Source organism: Poecile atricapillus, chromosome 1 (assembly GCF_030490865.1).
Source record: "Poecile atricapillus isolate bPoeAtr1 chromosome 1, bPoeAtr1.hap1, whole genome shotgun sequence".
Classification (NCBI taxonomy): domain Eukaryota; kingdom Metazoa; phylum Chordata; class Aves; order Passeriformes; family Paridae; genus Poecile; species Poecile atricapillus.
The window spans coordinates 34,992,395-35,007,539 of NC_081249.1; the positions used below are offsets into that span (position 1 = coordinate 34,992,395).

At 44.0% G+C, this 15,145-nt stretch overlaps 2 protein-coding genes across 7 annotated transcripts in view; both read right to left on the minus strand.

The window, feature by feature from the left end:
• Positions 1–14,458, minus strand: part of DHRSX (dehydrogenase/reductase X-linked) — a 161,017-nt gene extending 146,559 nt beyond the window's left edge. The window contains exon 1 of the mRNA XM_058837074.1: positions 14,325–14,458. Within this exon, the coding sequence (XP_058693057.1) occupies positions 14,325–14,436 (112 nt within the window). The 5' untranslated portion in view covers positions 14,437–14,458. The remainder of the gene's footprint in view (positions 1–14,324) is intronic.
• ZBED1 (zinc finger BED-type containing 1) lies at positions 976–14,460 on the minus strand. Of its 6 annotated transcripts, XR_009277491.1 has the most exons (4): positions 14,325–14,460; positions 5,236–7,412; positions 3,406–3,467; positions 976–2,128 (listed from the first exon to the last, which is right to left on the minus strand). XR_009277491.1 is itself a non-coding variant. In XM_058837048.1 (3 exons), exon 2 carries the CDS (start codon positions 7,359–7,361, stop codon positions 5,274–5,276), a length of 2,088 nt encoding a protein of 695 aa, XP_058693031.1. In that variant the 5' UTR covers positions 7,362–7,412; positions 14,325–14,460; the 3' UTR covers positions 2,573–3,467; positions 5,236–5,273. The 6 variants fall into 6 exon arrangements, 3 of the variants coding, with proteins under 3 accessions (XP_058693031.1, XP_058693019.1, XP_058693022.1); XR_009277489.1 differs by having other exon boundaries at positions 976–2,123; positions 3,406–7,412; XR_009277488.1 differs by having other exon boundaries at positions 3,406–7,412.
• Between the last annotated feature and the right edge of the window lie 685 nt (positions 14,461–15,145).

The window sequence follows — 15,145 nt, forward strand, 5'->3', positions numbered from 1 at the left end:
TATTGTCTATACAAAATATTTATTTAAATGACACAGAACACTCTTTCCTATGTCAGCATTAAACACCTAACTATTTAAACAATCAAAAAATTTCCCAGGAACAGCTTCAGGCTAGAGCACAAACCAGTATCTTTGTTACGGTATTTACCTTAAACCTCTATCTAAGGAGAGCAGCACAGATACTGTTTCTACCCTGACATGCCTATTATGCCTTTGACTCTGAATGTAGTTTCCTAGCTGTGCTGAGCTCAGTTCCCCAGCATATTTCCTACACAGGCACTTTTGGTCCAATTGAGCCATGTATCCCAGTGTACATCACTGTGGGGAGAAGAATCACTGGCTCTGCCTTTTCACACCACAGCACAAGTGCTGTAACCCCCGTGAATTGGAATAAGAACCTAGTTTAAACTATTTTTAAACTGAATTTTATCTGGTCTCAAAGTAGTGTCTAAGAGAAGAGAGAAGCTGGAGTTCTCCTCCTACTGCTTCCCAGCATTCTGCCCAGGCAGGGTCAGGGAGAGAAGACAGGAGAGAGGATTTGGTAAACTAAAGTCACTGGAAATAAGAAATCATGATGCAAGGAAATCAGCACACGTGTCCAACAGGTAATAGTCTTTTCAAAACCTCTGAAAAAAGTTACATCTGATCACCGTTTCATAGCACTGCAGGTGGCAAGCACCACTTTTGTGATCTTTTAGCAGCAAGAGAAATAAATACCACTAAGTGTGGAAATGCCAGCAGAAATGCTCAAAAAATCTTAATATTTTAACAATTCCAAGTTCTGAGGGACTCTTATTTGAAAATAGTTGCTGCAACTATTTAATTTTTTTCCATTTTTTTAATGCTAAACTCAATTCCTTTGTGCCCCCAACTGCAGGGGCAGCGAAAGGGACTGCAACAACAGTAAAAACATATGAAATTGATTTTTATTGTCTATCTAAATGAAACTCTTTTCTACTTAATAACAACAGCATTACAAATTGCAGCTGCAGAGATGTTTTGAAATTACAGTTTAAATAGTATCATTAAGACATGCTTTACTGATGTGCTCTTAAGGCAGACATAAAATGAAGCTGTATCTTTAAATGCTCTCTTCAGCACCAAATGTTACTAAAAAAGCAAAACCAATTTCCATAATTTCCCTATGTCTCATAAAAATGTTTTGAATTTAGCAGAACATTAATTTGTAGGAGATAAGGCAAGACAAACCATTTAGTATGGTCCAAAGGGAAAAAAAAAACAAACCATAAAACTTGACAGACCTCGAGAATCCTTTCAGCAGAGCTAAAAAGGCAGTCTAGACTAGATAACGCCACCAGAACCAGGATCACCAGATCTTCACAAATGGAGACTACCAAAAGTGGAAGACAGTGTACAGAGACTAAAATGTAATTTTTCTAGCATAAAGTTTCCTTTCCCCAGTTGTCATGGAATATGTAAAATACACTACTTCTGTGTTCATACCCATGCACTTCCCCTCCTTCAGAAATGATGTCCTCAGGCGGCCCCTTCTTTTTAAGCTGTCATGTGAAAAGGATAAAAATCAAGAACCACATGTCACTTTTAAGTTTTCAGAAATCCTATAAAATATTACAAACAACCAATTTGTGTTTCTTTTGCTTTTAATATTCCTGCCTGCTTACAAATATGCCTATAAATCTAATTGGACACCATGACATCGGTAAAAGAAAATGCTTGAAATTAATCTAATAGACTGCTACATTAGAAACTTAAAACAATACACCCTTTCCATAAATAATACAGAACTTTATTGCCCTCCTTTAAATGAAAGCACTTCAGACATTGTTTGCTGGAAAAATTCACCTTTTCACCTTCAGCATGGTTCAGGCTTTTCTCTTTGTCTTCACATAATCCCTGATGGCAGAGGGAGGTTGGTCAGGAACACAAAACTCCCTTTAGTTATATTGTCACTCCAAGTAACCTCACCTAGCCCACTGAGTTTTAATCCTGATTTGGCAACAGCTAGTTGGTGATAAAGGCAATTCTTCTTTTGACACAGAGTACATACTTTGACAGCCTGTTTAAAAATTCACTTTTTTAGCATAAAAGTACTCAAAAGCTGAAGTTTGTTCTTCTATTGCCCCTCCAAAAAGATGTCTCTGCTGTACTGAAGAGAAAAGGAAAGGTTAGGCCATGGATTCAAAGTAGCTGTCAAGAAACACAAACATAAAGTTGACTTAATAGCGTTATTAGGAAATGCATTCTGGGCCCACCCTTGGCAGTAAGACCAGGGTTAACTCAAGTTGTAGCAATATTTAAAACAGCTCTTCAATTTTCCTTCTCCACCCAACTAAAGAACAGAAAATCTTGTCAATAAATGAAAAACACCACACGTATTTAAGTGAGAGAAACCATCTAAACTTCCAACATTTTTCATCCTTATTTTTTTTTAATCCAAAAGATTTGTACAGCATTTTTAAAAAATAACTTACAGGATCAAAAGGAAAATAAATGCATAGCTTTAAATCCTTAGAATACAACCTCCCCCTGTCGTGGAAGAGTTCAAAGTCATAAAGTGCTGCAGATATGACCACACATCAGACAAATAATCTAGTAACTAACTTATTTTTCTGGTTTATTTAACAATATTCCAGGCTTAGAACATTAAATAAAAAATCTCACAGACAATGGATAAGACTAACAATGGTTTTGCTATTTTTTTTTTCTCTTTTTCTTCTCCTTTTTTTAAAAGAATGCTGAGACACATCAAGTGAACCGACTACAATTTTATTTTGGATACCAAAAAATAAAAAGAAGCTGGAAGGAAGAGAGTAGTGCATTGCACTGATCTCAGTAAAACTGCTTGTAAGCATCACTGTTTACGTTCAGCCCTAGGAGGATGACGATGGATACTGCCAACAGGGGAAGGCCAAGTGCAGACCAAGGGTGCTCTGAGCTTTGCCTAGATTGTGAGGGCACAGCTTTAAATTATGCTCATGTATGTATGCTCAATTATATAAGACAAGATACAGCAGATTTTGTGTAGGTCCTGGAGGGAGGGCTTGCAGTGGTGGTAACAGCTGCTGCAATTGATGACCATAAAAACCAAGAGCTCTTCCTGGGTGTCACAGGAGCTCAGGTATCTCGCTCCCTTCCATAATTTGATTTTGTTGCCCTCACAGATAGCCTACATACTTGTGGGATTTTAGGCCAAACCTGTGTTTTGCACCTTGGAAAACATAACACCTCTTCAGTGGACACTGAGAATAGCAACATTCAATAGGATGCACAGTGAGTGTACAAGTGCAAATCAGTTTTCAGGAGGCTAGAAAGTGAAACCCCAGGCTTACTAACAGCCAAATACAGGCTGCACCATCTGCTGACTGCATTTTTCTCGGGCTTAAAAAATTAAAAAATCCTGTTTATGTAGTTGCAATTACTTACTTCACTGTTCCTTCAGCCTAACCTCTGTTCTTCTTCCTCACTCACCCATCACTTCCCACCACCTACAAAGAACACAGAAGCCTCAAACTTCAAAAACGATTAAACCAAACCATAAACAAACAGTTTGGCAATAGATTCAATTCCATTGCCATTCTCATTTCTGTACGTTCCTGCTGTCTGTGCCCTTTTTACAACCCAATGTCCCTGGGTGCCACAGTGTGAAAAAACCCCAACTTTCTTCCTCCAGAAGAGTAACAGACAGATATTGCTCAACATAGTTGTAGACTTAACACAGAGGTGGGGGGGTGAGACACCAGTAACAGAAATAAAACCCCAAGCAAACCTTGACTGTAACTGGAAAATGCCAAGAGTCCTCCACAGCATCTCAGAAAAAAAAATGTGGTGCATCCAACTTTGTGCCTAGCGTGAACTCTGATCATGTTTGACTGCAGTATTTCACAAGAGATGTGGGGTGGGGGGGGTGTCTCAGGTTGGTTTCCTTTCTTTTTCCTTGTTTGTCAAGTTCTCAAAAGGGCTTAAAAAACTTATGCTTGGAGACACAAAGGGAGTAGTTACAATACACAACTAATCGGAAACAGTACTCAAACGTTAGACTGGAAAGGACTGAAGTCCACTCTACAAACTGAATCAAAAAGAGACAGGTGAAAAAAGTTATTAAGTGCTAACATAACAAAAAACAATTTTAAAGATTCACTAAATACATTAGAGAAAATGGAGGGGTCCCCTTCTTTTAAATATATTTACATAATATTAAAGCTTTTTATTTTCCTTTTCTTGCCAACAAAATATTCTAGCTACCCTGGGCAAAGACCCCACTAAATGAAGAGGTTAAGGATTTTATAACACAGACAAACCGTTAGACCCGTGGCCTGTAGACGTCTCCCTGCCCTCTCCTTCCCTCTATCCCTCCCTCCTTAACCAAAGTGCTGATGCCTTGACTGCTACACACCACACGGCATCAGCACAAGGTCAAGGTAACACAACACTGTCTCAACCCCACACTTGGTTCCCACTTTGCAAAAGCACAAGAGACTACAATCAGGACTTGCTTAGACACAAAGCAAAACAAACAAGAAACCAATTTTGCCATTTAGCTGCAGTTAAATGGTAAAACTGGACTAATGTGGACACAGTAATACCAGTTTAAGTGTTTATACCATTTACACTGCACTGGAAAGGAAAATAAATTATCCTGGTATAAATGCATCCACACTACAGCCTATGCCAGCACAGTATCAGTTAAAATAATAACACATCAGTCTCCTAACCAACAGAATTATACCGGCTGAACTTTTCTAGCATAGACCAGACCTAAGACATGAGGTAGTGAAAATCAGGCTCAAGATTTTTTTCATTCCATACCAACAATATATTCTAAAAATATTCACTGCTCAGATCTGTGGATTTTAAAAAACATTTTAAAATCCAAAATTTAAAGCTATCATCCTGAGTCACACAGGATTTACAAATGGAGGCATAAACTTTAAAAACTTCCTCAAGGTCCTAACTCAGGAAAGTAATTTTATGATAGAAAGCACATAAGCATGTGTTTGTCTCCTAATGAAACAAGTGGAAAGGAAGCACATGGATAAGTGCTTTCTGAAATCTGGGCCACAGTCAGAAACCACGGTCTTTGAAGAATTTATTTCCTCATTAATTTCAGTGCTGTTTGATCACAAGTCATTCATGTTTTAAGACAGTGGGAAAAACACAGACAATGGAAGCTAAATCAAGTTTGTTACAACTGTTCAATATTTACAGCATTCATAGCATAAAACAGAAGAATTTTTGGTAACTTAAGACAAATACCTCTTTTCTTTGTCATTAAATGTACCGCAGCAGTCCTGTTAAACAAACCCACTGTCTCGAATATTAAAGAAATTATTGTTTATGTTTACGGAGTCATTTAAATTAAAAATCTGTTCCTGTTCCAAACCCCACTCTCCTTCATCTTCATCCTCCGGTTCTGCCTCAGACCCATTGCGACTGTTCTCATACAAAAAGATCTGCTCATCCACATGAGCTGGGGCTAACCGGTTTCTCTTTGCACTCACAACATTAGCAGAAGAACCAAAAAGGCGTTCAGGGAAGACCCTCGTGGCCAGAATACACCAGTATTTTTGAAGAACCTTTGGTAAAACTGGAAACAGTGCTAGTCTGTCAGACCACCACTTCAACGGGTCTTCATTCAAACCAAGGACCTTTTGTGACTTGAAGTTGCTCAACTCCTCAACGATTTGAGCATGCCATTCCTCCTGGTCTTCCACGCCTCCTGTCTGGCAAAAGATCTCTGCGAGCATGTTGTTGATGACACTAGTAGGAGGAGGAGTAGAGGAGATGATGATTTTTTTCATAGGGGGCTCTTCTGAAACAGTGAAGAATTTCTCCTCAGTTCTAAAGCTATTTTCTTTTACTTTCTCCAGCAGGCTTTTTGCTTCTTCCACCACTCTGTTTTCCACCTGCTGCCTCTCAAAGGCTGAAAGAAAAGGCAGTTTCTTGTAGCGGGGATCCAAGAAAGTTGCAACATTGAGAAACATGTCTATCTCAGGTGTGTGCTGGTAGGTGGTTGACAACTCTTTAGCAATCACCTCCTTTGCCATGCTGATTTCTTTCAAATCGTTCTCTTTGATGTTCAGAGTTGTATTCAGAAGCATATGGAGAAGTGGTTTCACCATGCTTATCGTCGGGTACTTGGAAGCAGACATCATCTCTGCAACCTGCTTGAAAGGCTGGAGCAGCTCCACCAGCCCTTCGATTGTATTCCACTCACTGGATTCCAGCATGAGGTGGTGGTTGTTGCTGTCCTCCACGAGAACAGCCGCAATGACAAACTGCTGCTCCTTGAGGCGCTGCAGCATAGCGAGCGTGCTTCCCCACCAGGAAACACGGTCACTTACCAGCATGCAGTGGAGAATATTCTGTTGCTTCTGCTTTTCGCTCAGCATGTACATTGCGACAGTAGACTGCTGAAAATACTCCACCAGCTTTCGGCACCTGGCAAGAAGGTTGCAGAGTTTGGGGAGCTGAAAAGCTTGTTGTATTCCTGCATTGAAAGTGTGGCCCAAACAAGGCATCTGTACGGGAATATCTAGGAGAGAGCAAGCTTTTACTATGTCTTTACTGTAATCTGTTGTAGCACCAAACACTTTTGTATTGATCCCCCACTCAATAAATGTTTCATAAAGGACTCGTGTAATGGTCTCTGCAGTGTTATCCTCTGGTACTTCAAAAGTTTTCAAACACCGCGAGTTCACAGCCAGGCAGTTGGCAGGACTGCTGCTGAGAAAGTGAACCGCCACGGTTACATACGACCTGTTCTGGTTTTCACTCCTCCACATGTCTGTGGATATGCCACACCACAGAACCTCAGTCAGTTCTTTCAGCACAATTTCTCTAATAGCACTGTACTTTTCAGGAATCGCTTTTGTACAGAAGTACTTCCGGCTCGGAAGTTCATACCTGGGGTCCGCTGTTCTCAAGAGGGCCTTGAAGGTAGGTTCATCAACGATGGAGGCTGGATACATGCCCTCGCAAATTAAGCTGATGACTGCAGATGTTAGTTCCTGATGTTTTTTGTTTTCATAGTTCTGGTAGGTCTTCATAATGAGGCTATCTTGAACAACCTGCTGTGATGACTCAGGCTTGATTTTTGAAAATGCTGTGGCAAAGGCTTCCCTCATTTGCTCAGTGTTACTTTTCACAAACTCACAGAATTCATCGGGGTGATTTTTCTCAAGGTGGTAGGAAAGGTTGGACGTGTTTCCTGAATAGGCAATCTGTGCCATGCAAATACGGCAGTAGATCTTCTTCCACTGTAATATGCATCCTTCCGCATTGGTATCAAACCCAAAGTACTTCCACACTTTACTCTTTGCTCTCGGGTGAGCCACTAACTTTAGGTCAGATGGGGAACCTTCTAAACTTTTATTCTCCATTGCTTCTTGGCCACCGTCCCACCTTTTGATCCTTCACTCATTAATGAGTACCTGATAAAGGCAGTAAGATAAAGATACAATGAGAAAGCACAAGTTTGACCACACTCAACTACGTGAAATCAGCGTTTTTGTGAAAGTATCAAGAAACCTACTCACTAATTATATTTGCAAATTTAAAGATGAAATTTTCAGGAAGTGTGACCTACAAGAAGCCCACTGGGTTATCAGAAATTAAAAGAGCTTTTAATACAGCCCATTATTCTGCGAAACTGAGCTAGAAGACCCGAGTAAACATTTTTTTCTGGAATTTCCTAATTCTGGGTAAAGAAATAAAGTAACCACCACCGCAGACTTGATAAATTACTGTCACAAAAATTTGTCATATGCTATAGCATTTTCCTGCCTCTTTAGTTAGAACTAGACCAACATCCTCTTGCCTAAGAATTACTGAACTTTGCTGTTAACATTTATTCCAATGGAAACCTGATACTGAAGGAGCAAAGGTTTTCTTATTTGTTTATTTTGAAAGAAGTTTTGTTAGTTTGATCTAACCATTCCAGCTTTTGCTTTAAAGAAAAAAAGAAAACATAATAAAGAATCTGTGATGCAAATTATGGCAATAATCTGCTCCTCTCAAATGTTAAGATGTTTTTTGACTGAAGTACAAGGTAAAGAAGCTTGAACCTACATGCAGATCAACAATACGTGTCTGACACCTATCCCGTCCTCTTTCTGAAATCAAAGGCATCTCCTGAAGTACTAGTTCACAACCATGGTTCCTGGAATAACAGTGTATTATAATTACAGGAAAAGCAGACAGGGAAGCACTAATAAATGTTATTATCCACATCAGCTGGAAAATAATTTTGCTGCATTTTCTTCAAAAGGCTACAGAAGGGAGCCTTTGGGAGGAGATGACACTAGAGATGAGTGTGGTGATAAGGCAAGTTGGCAATCTGTACCTTGATATCTGCACAGGAAAACACTTCTTGCGCAGGCACACGCAAGTGCTACTTGAGGCCTACAGTGCCTCTGAGAACAGTGCTGGCAGCTGGCACCCACCAGACCTGATCTCACTACACCAAAAAGCCAAGTCATAGCACAGTACAATTGCACCCTGACACTTCTCTATTTCTTCCACATCACCATGACAGTAACAAGCCCTTTTCCAGGGCCTTGGGGAGCATTGAGAAGGAGAAGGAAGATATTAGTTAGACATGGATGCAGCCCCATTCACAAAAATCCAGAGAAAGAGAACAGGAGAGGAACATGAGGCGCATTAGACTGAAAACAATAGCATTGCTACTTCTCTGCTCTTCAGGAGCTGCACCTGTGCCCAAGCCCAGAAATCCTCAGGTGGTAAGACTGGCTGGTTAGGGCAGGAAGAACTGACTTTTTCATACTGCTGCAAAGGAATATTTAAAAAAAAAAACAAAAAAAACCCAACAAAAAGTACATGTGCAAGCTTCTCTGGGGTGCTTTCTGCTGTTGGTGAATATTCGCAAAGAAAGACAGTTTTTCCTCTGAACTACAGCTGGTATTTTGCAACATTTTCTGAATGTCTTGAATGGAAAACCAAAGACAGGTTAACCAATACTAAACATACTTATCTAAACACAGCTGTTGGTTTAGTAGCAGAATGAGAGATGCAGGGCAAGCATTTTATTGGACTTGTTCTTAAGATTTACTTCTGGGTGTAAACACTTCGCATTTTTTCCTGAGGGAGGGGCAATGTTCTGCCTACTAGCATGCCTTCTACTGTGATTCATTCTGTGCCTTTAAGTTGCCAGGATAAACTATTGATTCAACATGGTAATGCTGCCTAATTCCAAACATGTGCATATCAGCAGCACCAAGGTATGCAATCCCACAAAAACTGATGATTTTGAAAGACCAAGTGGTGTAATGTGTAATGAAGTAACCCTGCCATGCCATCAGATAGTGCACTGACATATCATATCGATACATATTATCATAGCTTTCAGACTCCTCTGTTTCAATCCACTACATGGTGTCTCTTGGAAGCACAGAGGGTCATGGCATTTCATTAAATCTTATAGTTTCCTCTGCAGTTACCTGGCAATTCCTGAAAGTAAAGAGGAAGGCACTGAAATAAAAGAGTTGATCCACCTTTAATATTTAAAACTACTATGACACACCTCAGATCATAAAAAGTTCATCACCAACTGATGAAGTAGAAGTTATTTCAGATTTATGGGAGCGTTACAGACTCACCCCACTCTTCATTCTTAACGTATGTCACAGCTTTGCTTTCATTTTGTGATATATCAGGTACTTGGCAATAGTGGCCCAGAGTAGCATTGCCACAGCTAAGGATATGCCAGTATAATACAGCCTTTAGTAAAAGCTCAAGTATAAACTGCCCATCATCCCTGCCTCTCATCAAGTATTATACAGCATAACTGGTATTACAAACACAAATCAAAAACCCCACACCTCTCATTTTACTTCAAGAAGAGGTAAACTTTTCCACTTTCAGTGGAACAGTGTTCATAGTCTAGTCCTGGCAAAATCAACAGCAATCCTGAATTTCCACCCACAGGAGAGCACCTCCGGAGAAGCTGCTGTTTCTTTCCCTTGCCTCCTCCATGCAGCTGGCCAACACCACCAATACTGGGACCAAGGCTTCTAAGAGCGGGCAGAGAGGATCAGCTCTGTGGGCTTTGCAGTGAACTCTGCTGCCACAGGAGGAGGAAGAGTCCAGACTTTCTGGCCCTAGCACCTGTTCTTGGGGCAGGCTGTGCTGTCTCCTCACGCTTCTCAGACCCCCTGTCTTATTCTCCTAACACAAACCCATGACTTCCCTCCCCAGGGCAGGCCTTGGGCTAAAATATTAATGCTAGCATTGACTTGTGTCGTGGAGCACAGCCATGCTACTCTTGCAGGCAGGGCTCAGCTTCAAAATTGCTTCAAAACCAGCATGACAGTCACTTGGATTGTGAGACCAAGCATGGGGATGTGAGAAAATGTGGGGTGCGCAGACACCCTACAACCTTAGCTCTGCCTCCCTGTGCATGCACAGCAATGGTACACTGTGAATATCCTCATTCCACAGCCTCTGCCTCAGTCAGCAGAGGGGCAACCATAAAGCAAGTGATTCCTCATCCTGAAACTAACTTAACAACGTTTTTAGGGGCATGCGTGGGGAGAGGGTTTAACTGCTTGATGCAACTGCATTTTTGCCTGCCATCAATCCTTCCTACCTGGTCAGTTCTCTACCCACCTCTGGATGATTTACAACCTGGAGCTCGCACGGCTTAGAGCAGGAAGTGCCCTCACTATGCTTTACTCATATAAAGAGCCCTCAAAATATGAATCAAAATTAAGAGATGCATGATCCTAAATCAACATTTCACAATTAACTGTAAAGAAACTTGGTACAAATGAGGATACTGAGTAACTAAAAATTGAGGAAATAAAAGAATGAAATTTCAATCACTTTAAAAAAGAACAGGAATCACCTTTAAGGTCGCCTTAACTTAATCCACATAACCATTATCTTCAGATACAGTTTTCTACACATTACAGGCATTACAGGTTCCAAATTTAACTACAAAGACTTCAAAAGTACTACATAACACTCAGGATTTAGGTTTCCCCTACCAAATTTCAATTAAATATGTACAGTAGAAGAAAAAATGCAGGAGGAAGATGCCAAATAAATTCCCTGAGAAGCTTTTAATCATATGAACCATTTTTCTTATCAGTAGGATGACTTTAGGTGATCATATTTCCACTGGTAATATCCTGGTGTCACAATTAATATTAGTTTATCTTTTATCAATCCACTGATTAGATTTGTGTTTTTAAAAAACTGTTTTAATCAAGAACTTTAGTCATGCAGGGCTTTTTTCCTCCTTCCAATTAATCAAGATTAAGCACTGCAAAGAAGCCCAAGCAGTAACTTCTTAGAAAATTATTAATAATTTAAACCACTGAACAATAAAACTACATATTAGCAGTTATACTGTTTATGCAATTAGCACTTGGAGAAATATTTTTGGGTTTAACTTAAGTTCCCCTTTATTTCTGCACTTTTTTCTATGTTGATTTTAGTTAGTGAAGCAATTGCTGACTGCACACCCTGTATGTAGCTCAGTTCTGTATTTTCCTTCCCTGAGCTTCAAGATCAGAATTTGAGGTGAACTTCCCTACTCTGTGTTGAAGTGGGGGATATTCACTTGAATAGAGAATGTTACCATTTTTTCAGTTTGCAGTGCAAAACAATTACCAAGTTTTTGTACTGAACCTAGATTTCAGAGCTCAAACTCTTTCCCCAAGAAATGTCTTGAATTCCATCAAGAAAAAGCAGATTAACTCCAATATGATGTGAAAGAATACATGGGTTACTTTTAAAAGAACAAAAGAACACGTGCCAAGAGCATGCAACTCTTAAGTTAGAGTAAGGAAAAATAAAAGTGAAACTAGTTTTGTTTACTTGGATTAAATTCCTGAGCACTTCTTTACAACAAGGATAAGAAACCAAGTTTTTCTTGGAAAATTTAGAGGCAGAAGGGCTGCACTGAGACCTTTCACTCATCCACAGAGCTAAAGGACAAGCCAGCAGACATTTCTCTCTTTTAAATCTTCCAAGAGAGATGTGCAGCGCTGCTGCACAGAGAGTGGGAACTCTGACATGGAAACTGAGGCCAAGGAAGCCAAGATCAGAGGAATGGCTATCTCTGTCTCCCTGTCCTGTCCTTCCCAGCTCCCCTTTGCCACTCCAAGCTCTCCCCAGGAAGGCACTCTGACAATAAAATGCCTTCACTTTTGAGAGTTACGGACACCCCCTCAAAAAGATACAGAAAATTTTAAATATACACCCCTCTCTAGATTACCATCTGAAAAAGCTACTCAGGGTTTTCTTACAGGAACTGTAGTTTACTGATCCAAATTTGTTATAACAACAGTTTTGCTTTTTGTTGCACTGACATCACTGTTTTGAAATTAATAATGGAAACCAGGTTCAGCTGGGTAAAGGGGTTCCAGTTGTTAAGGTGAATCACTTTAAACAACAGCTGGACACAGTGAGCGAAAGCAAGGCAGCAGGTAACTGCCAAGAGGGAACTGCGTACAAACAACTAGCTGAGGAAGAAACCACTTGCCTTTGGGAAAAAAAATCCCAAGTTAGGGCTCAAAGAAAATTTTCACATCTGTCAAATCTGCCTTGTTCTCACTTAGGCAAGTGACATTTCCTAGGTTGGATCTTTATTGCCTTTCTCTGGCATTTCCAAATTCAACACTTTTTTTTCAATAGCAGCAAAGAGCACAGTGCAACAAAACACTGGGTCACACTTTCGTCATGCTGTTTCTCTGTGGTTCGAAAAAAGATCTGGAAAGTGTTACACACCCTAGGCAAAATACCCAAATTTCCTCTGCCAAGAAACTCTAATGCTAGAAAAACGCTCAGATGACTTCAAACCATATGCACATCTGCCATTTTTGTCACCAGGGTCCTCTCATTTGTTTGAGGGTTTCATTGCTGCCTTTTGAGAATGAGAAAAGGAATCCCAGCAGAAGAATCAGGAATGAAAAAAAAGTAGACAAAACACTACCCAGGGATGCGACATGTGATAAAATGAACAAATAAGCTCCTAAAGTGTGGTGTACTTCTTCCATCACCTTCCTAGTACTTCAGATACTCTCTATACCAATGTTCTCATCTGCCTGAATTCCTTACTGAAACACTAGGCCCTCGCAATATTACTTTTTTTACTGTTCCTCTGGTTAAAACTATCGACAGGACCACAAAGGCTCACTTGCTGATAAAGAGCAAAAGTTAAAGGCATGGACATCAATGCAGCTATATGGTCAGCTCTGACGATAACATCTGTCCAAACTCACAGTTTGTTCTAAGTCTGTAAGTTTAGAAACATTTTACTTTTCAAGAGTAATGTAAGCAGATCATTCTTTTTCTGACAAACTCAAAGTTTCCCCTAAGTCAGCATTTATCACGCTGTTGATCCAAATCAGAAAAGTGCAAAAACCTAACTTCTCAAACCCACGACTAACCTGAAGTCCCTTAGAAAAAACTACAAGTGTCACTCACTTGTCAGCTTAAAGGCTATCAGCGACTGTCAGACGGTATCAAATACTAAGCTTCTGGAGTACAGGTATGTTCCCCTCCTGAAGCAGCCGGGACAGGGAAGCCGAAAGCGGCGGTCCCGGTGGGGCGGTGGCACAGCGGGCGGCGGTGGCAGGAGCGCCCGGGTCGGGGAAGGCTGCCCGCCGCTACCCGCCTTCCAAGCACCTACCTGGGCTGAGGGAGGGAGCGCCCTCGGGGCTCTGAGCCGAGGTCTCAGGAGACACTGTCAGAGAGCCAAAGAGAGGAAGAGGAGAAGCGGGGACCCCTGGCCCACGGAGCCCCCACGCCGCCTCCCGAGGCCACAAGTCAGGCCGGCGTGCAGCCAGGCGCCCGTCCCGGGCCCGGCCCCCCGCCCCGCCCCGCCTCGCGTCCGGGGCGGCCGCGGCCCGGGGGCCGGACGGGGCGGTGGGGCCGGGGCCTGGTGCCGGGAGCGAGGGCGGGGTGCGGTGGGGAGGGGCAGGGCGCCCCGCCAGTCGCAGCCCCCCGGGGACCGCTGCCCTCGGGAAGGCGGCGGGTCCTACTCAGCTGGCGAAGGGGAGCAGGGGAGGAGTCCGGCGGCGGCGCCCGTGCTGGGGCCGCCGCGGTGCCTCAGCCCCTGCCCCGCTGCGGGAGATGCGGCACGGCCCGGGCACCCCGCGTTACAGCCAAGGTCGTGGTTGCCCTGTTCTCCCCTTCCCTTCACTGTCCGGCCGCTCCCGGCTGGGCCGCGCGTCTCGGCCGCAGGGCCCCGGAACTGCCGCCTGCCCGTGGTGGGTGGGGGGAAGCGCGGCAAACTTTCCCCTCTCCGCGGCGGGGGCTGCCGCCCCCCGGCCCGGAGCCGCCCCGCCCCGCCCCGCGGCGCCAGCTGCGGTGCTCACCTGAGGCCGGGGCGCAGCGCGGCTGGAAGCGGCGGCGCAGCTGGTGCAGGATGACGCGGAGGCCGATGCAGTACACCCGGAGCAAGGGCACCAGCGCAGACAATAGCGACATGGCCGCCTCCCGCCCCGCGGCGGCAGCGGGTTCGGGGCGCGGCGGGGAAGGCACTGGGCGAGCAGGCGGCCGGCGCGCTGCTTCCGCCGGGCCGGGCCGGGCCAGGGGGCGCGGCGCGGCCCCCACCCACCCACGGAAGGGAAAGCGCCGCCGCTGTCACCGCAGCGCCCGGGCTCGCCGCGGCTCCCGCCCTTCTGGGCATGTGCGGTGGCGGGGGAAGGGAAGGGGCGGCGGCGGGCGGACCGGCCTCGGCGGCGGCGGTAGCAGCGACGGCGGCGGCTCAGCCCCCGCCGGGACGGCCGAGCAGCTGGGCAGGGGGAGACGGAGAGGGGCGGCGTGCGCGACGCAGCAGCGAGGGGGGAGGCGGCGGCGAGACAGCCCGCCCGGGGAGGCCGCCGGGGTTGGGGCGCAGAGACTCCTGCTTCCAGGTCTGTGACAGCTAGGAGCAGTCGGTGCCTGGGCGGAGTGGGGCACCCGGCGTTGTTTCAGGATCCCGTGTCTGAAAGCGCTCATCGGGCTGTCTCACCATTTCCCTTCACTCTGGCACAAATGAGGGGCTTCTGCGGATTCCCACGGCATCGCTGGGTCTGGGCACGGCCCTCTCACCTCGGGCATCCCTCAGGCTCACCCCTCTCGAAGTCTCAGTTGCAGGTACCGATTTCTCCGAATGTAGCTCAGAGTACGGAGCCTTCCTACCTCAGGAGCCAGA

Bases quoted from the DNA above. Each gene is read 5' to 3' on its own strand.
- ZBED1 (XM_058837048.1), bottom strand. From the start codon at position 7,361: ATGGAGAATAAAAGTTTAGAAGGTTCCCCATCTGACCTAAAGTTAGTG.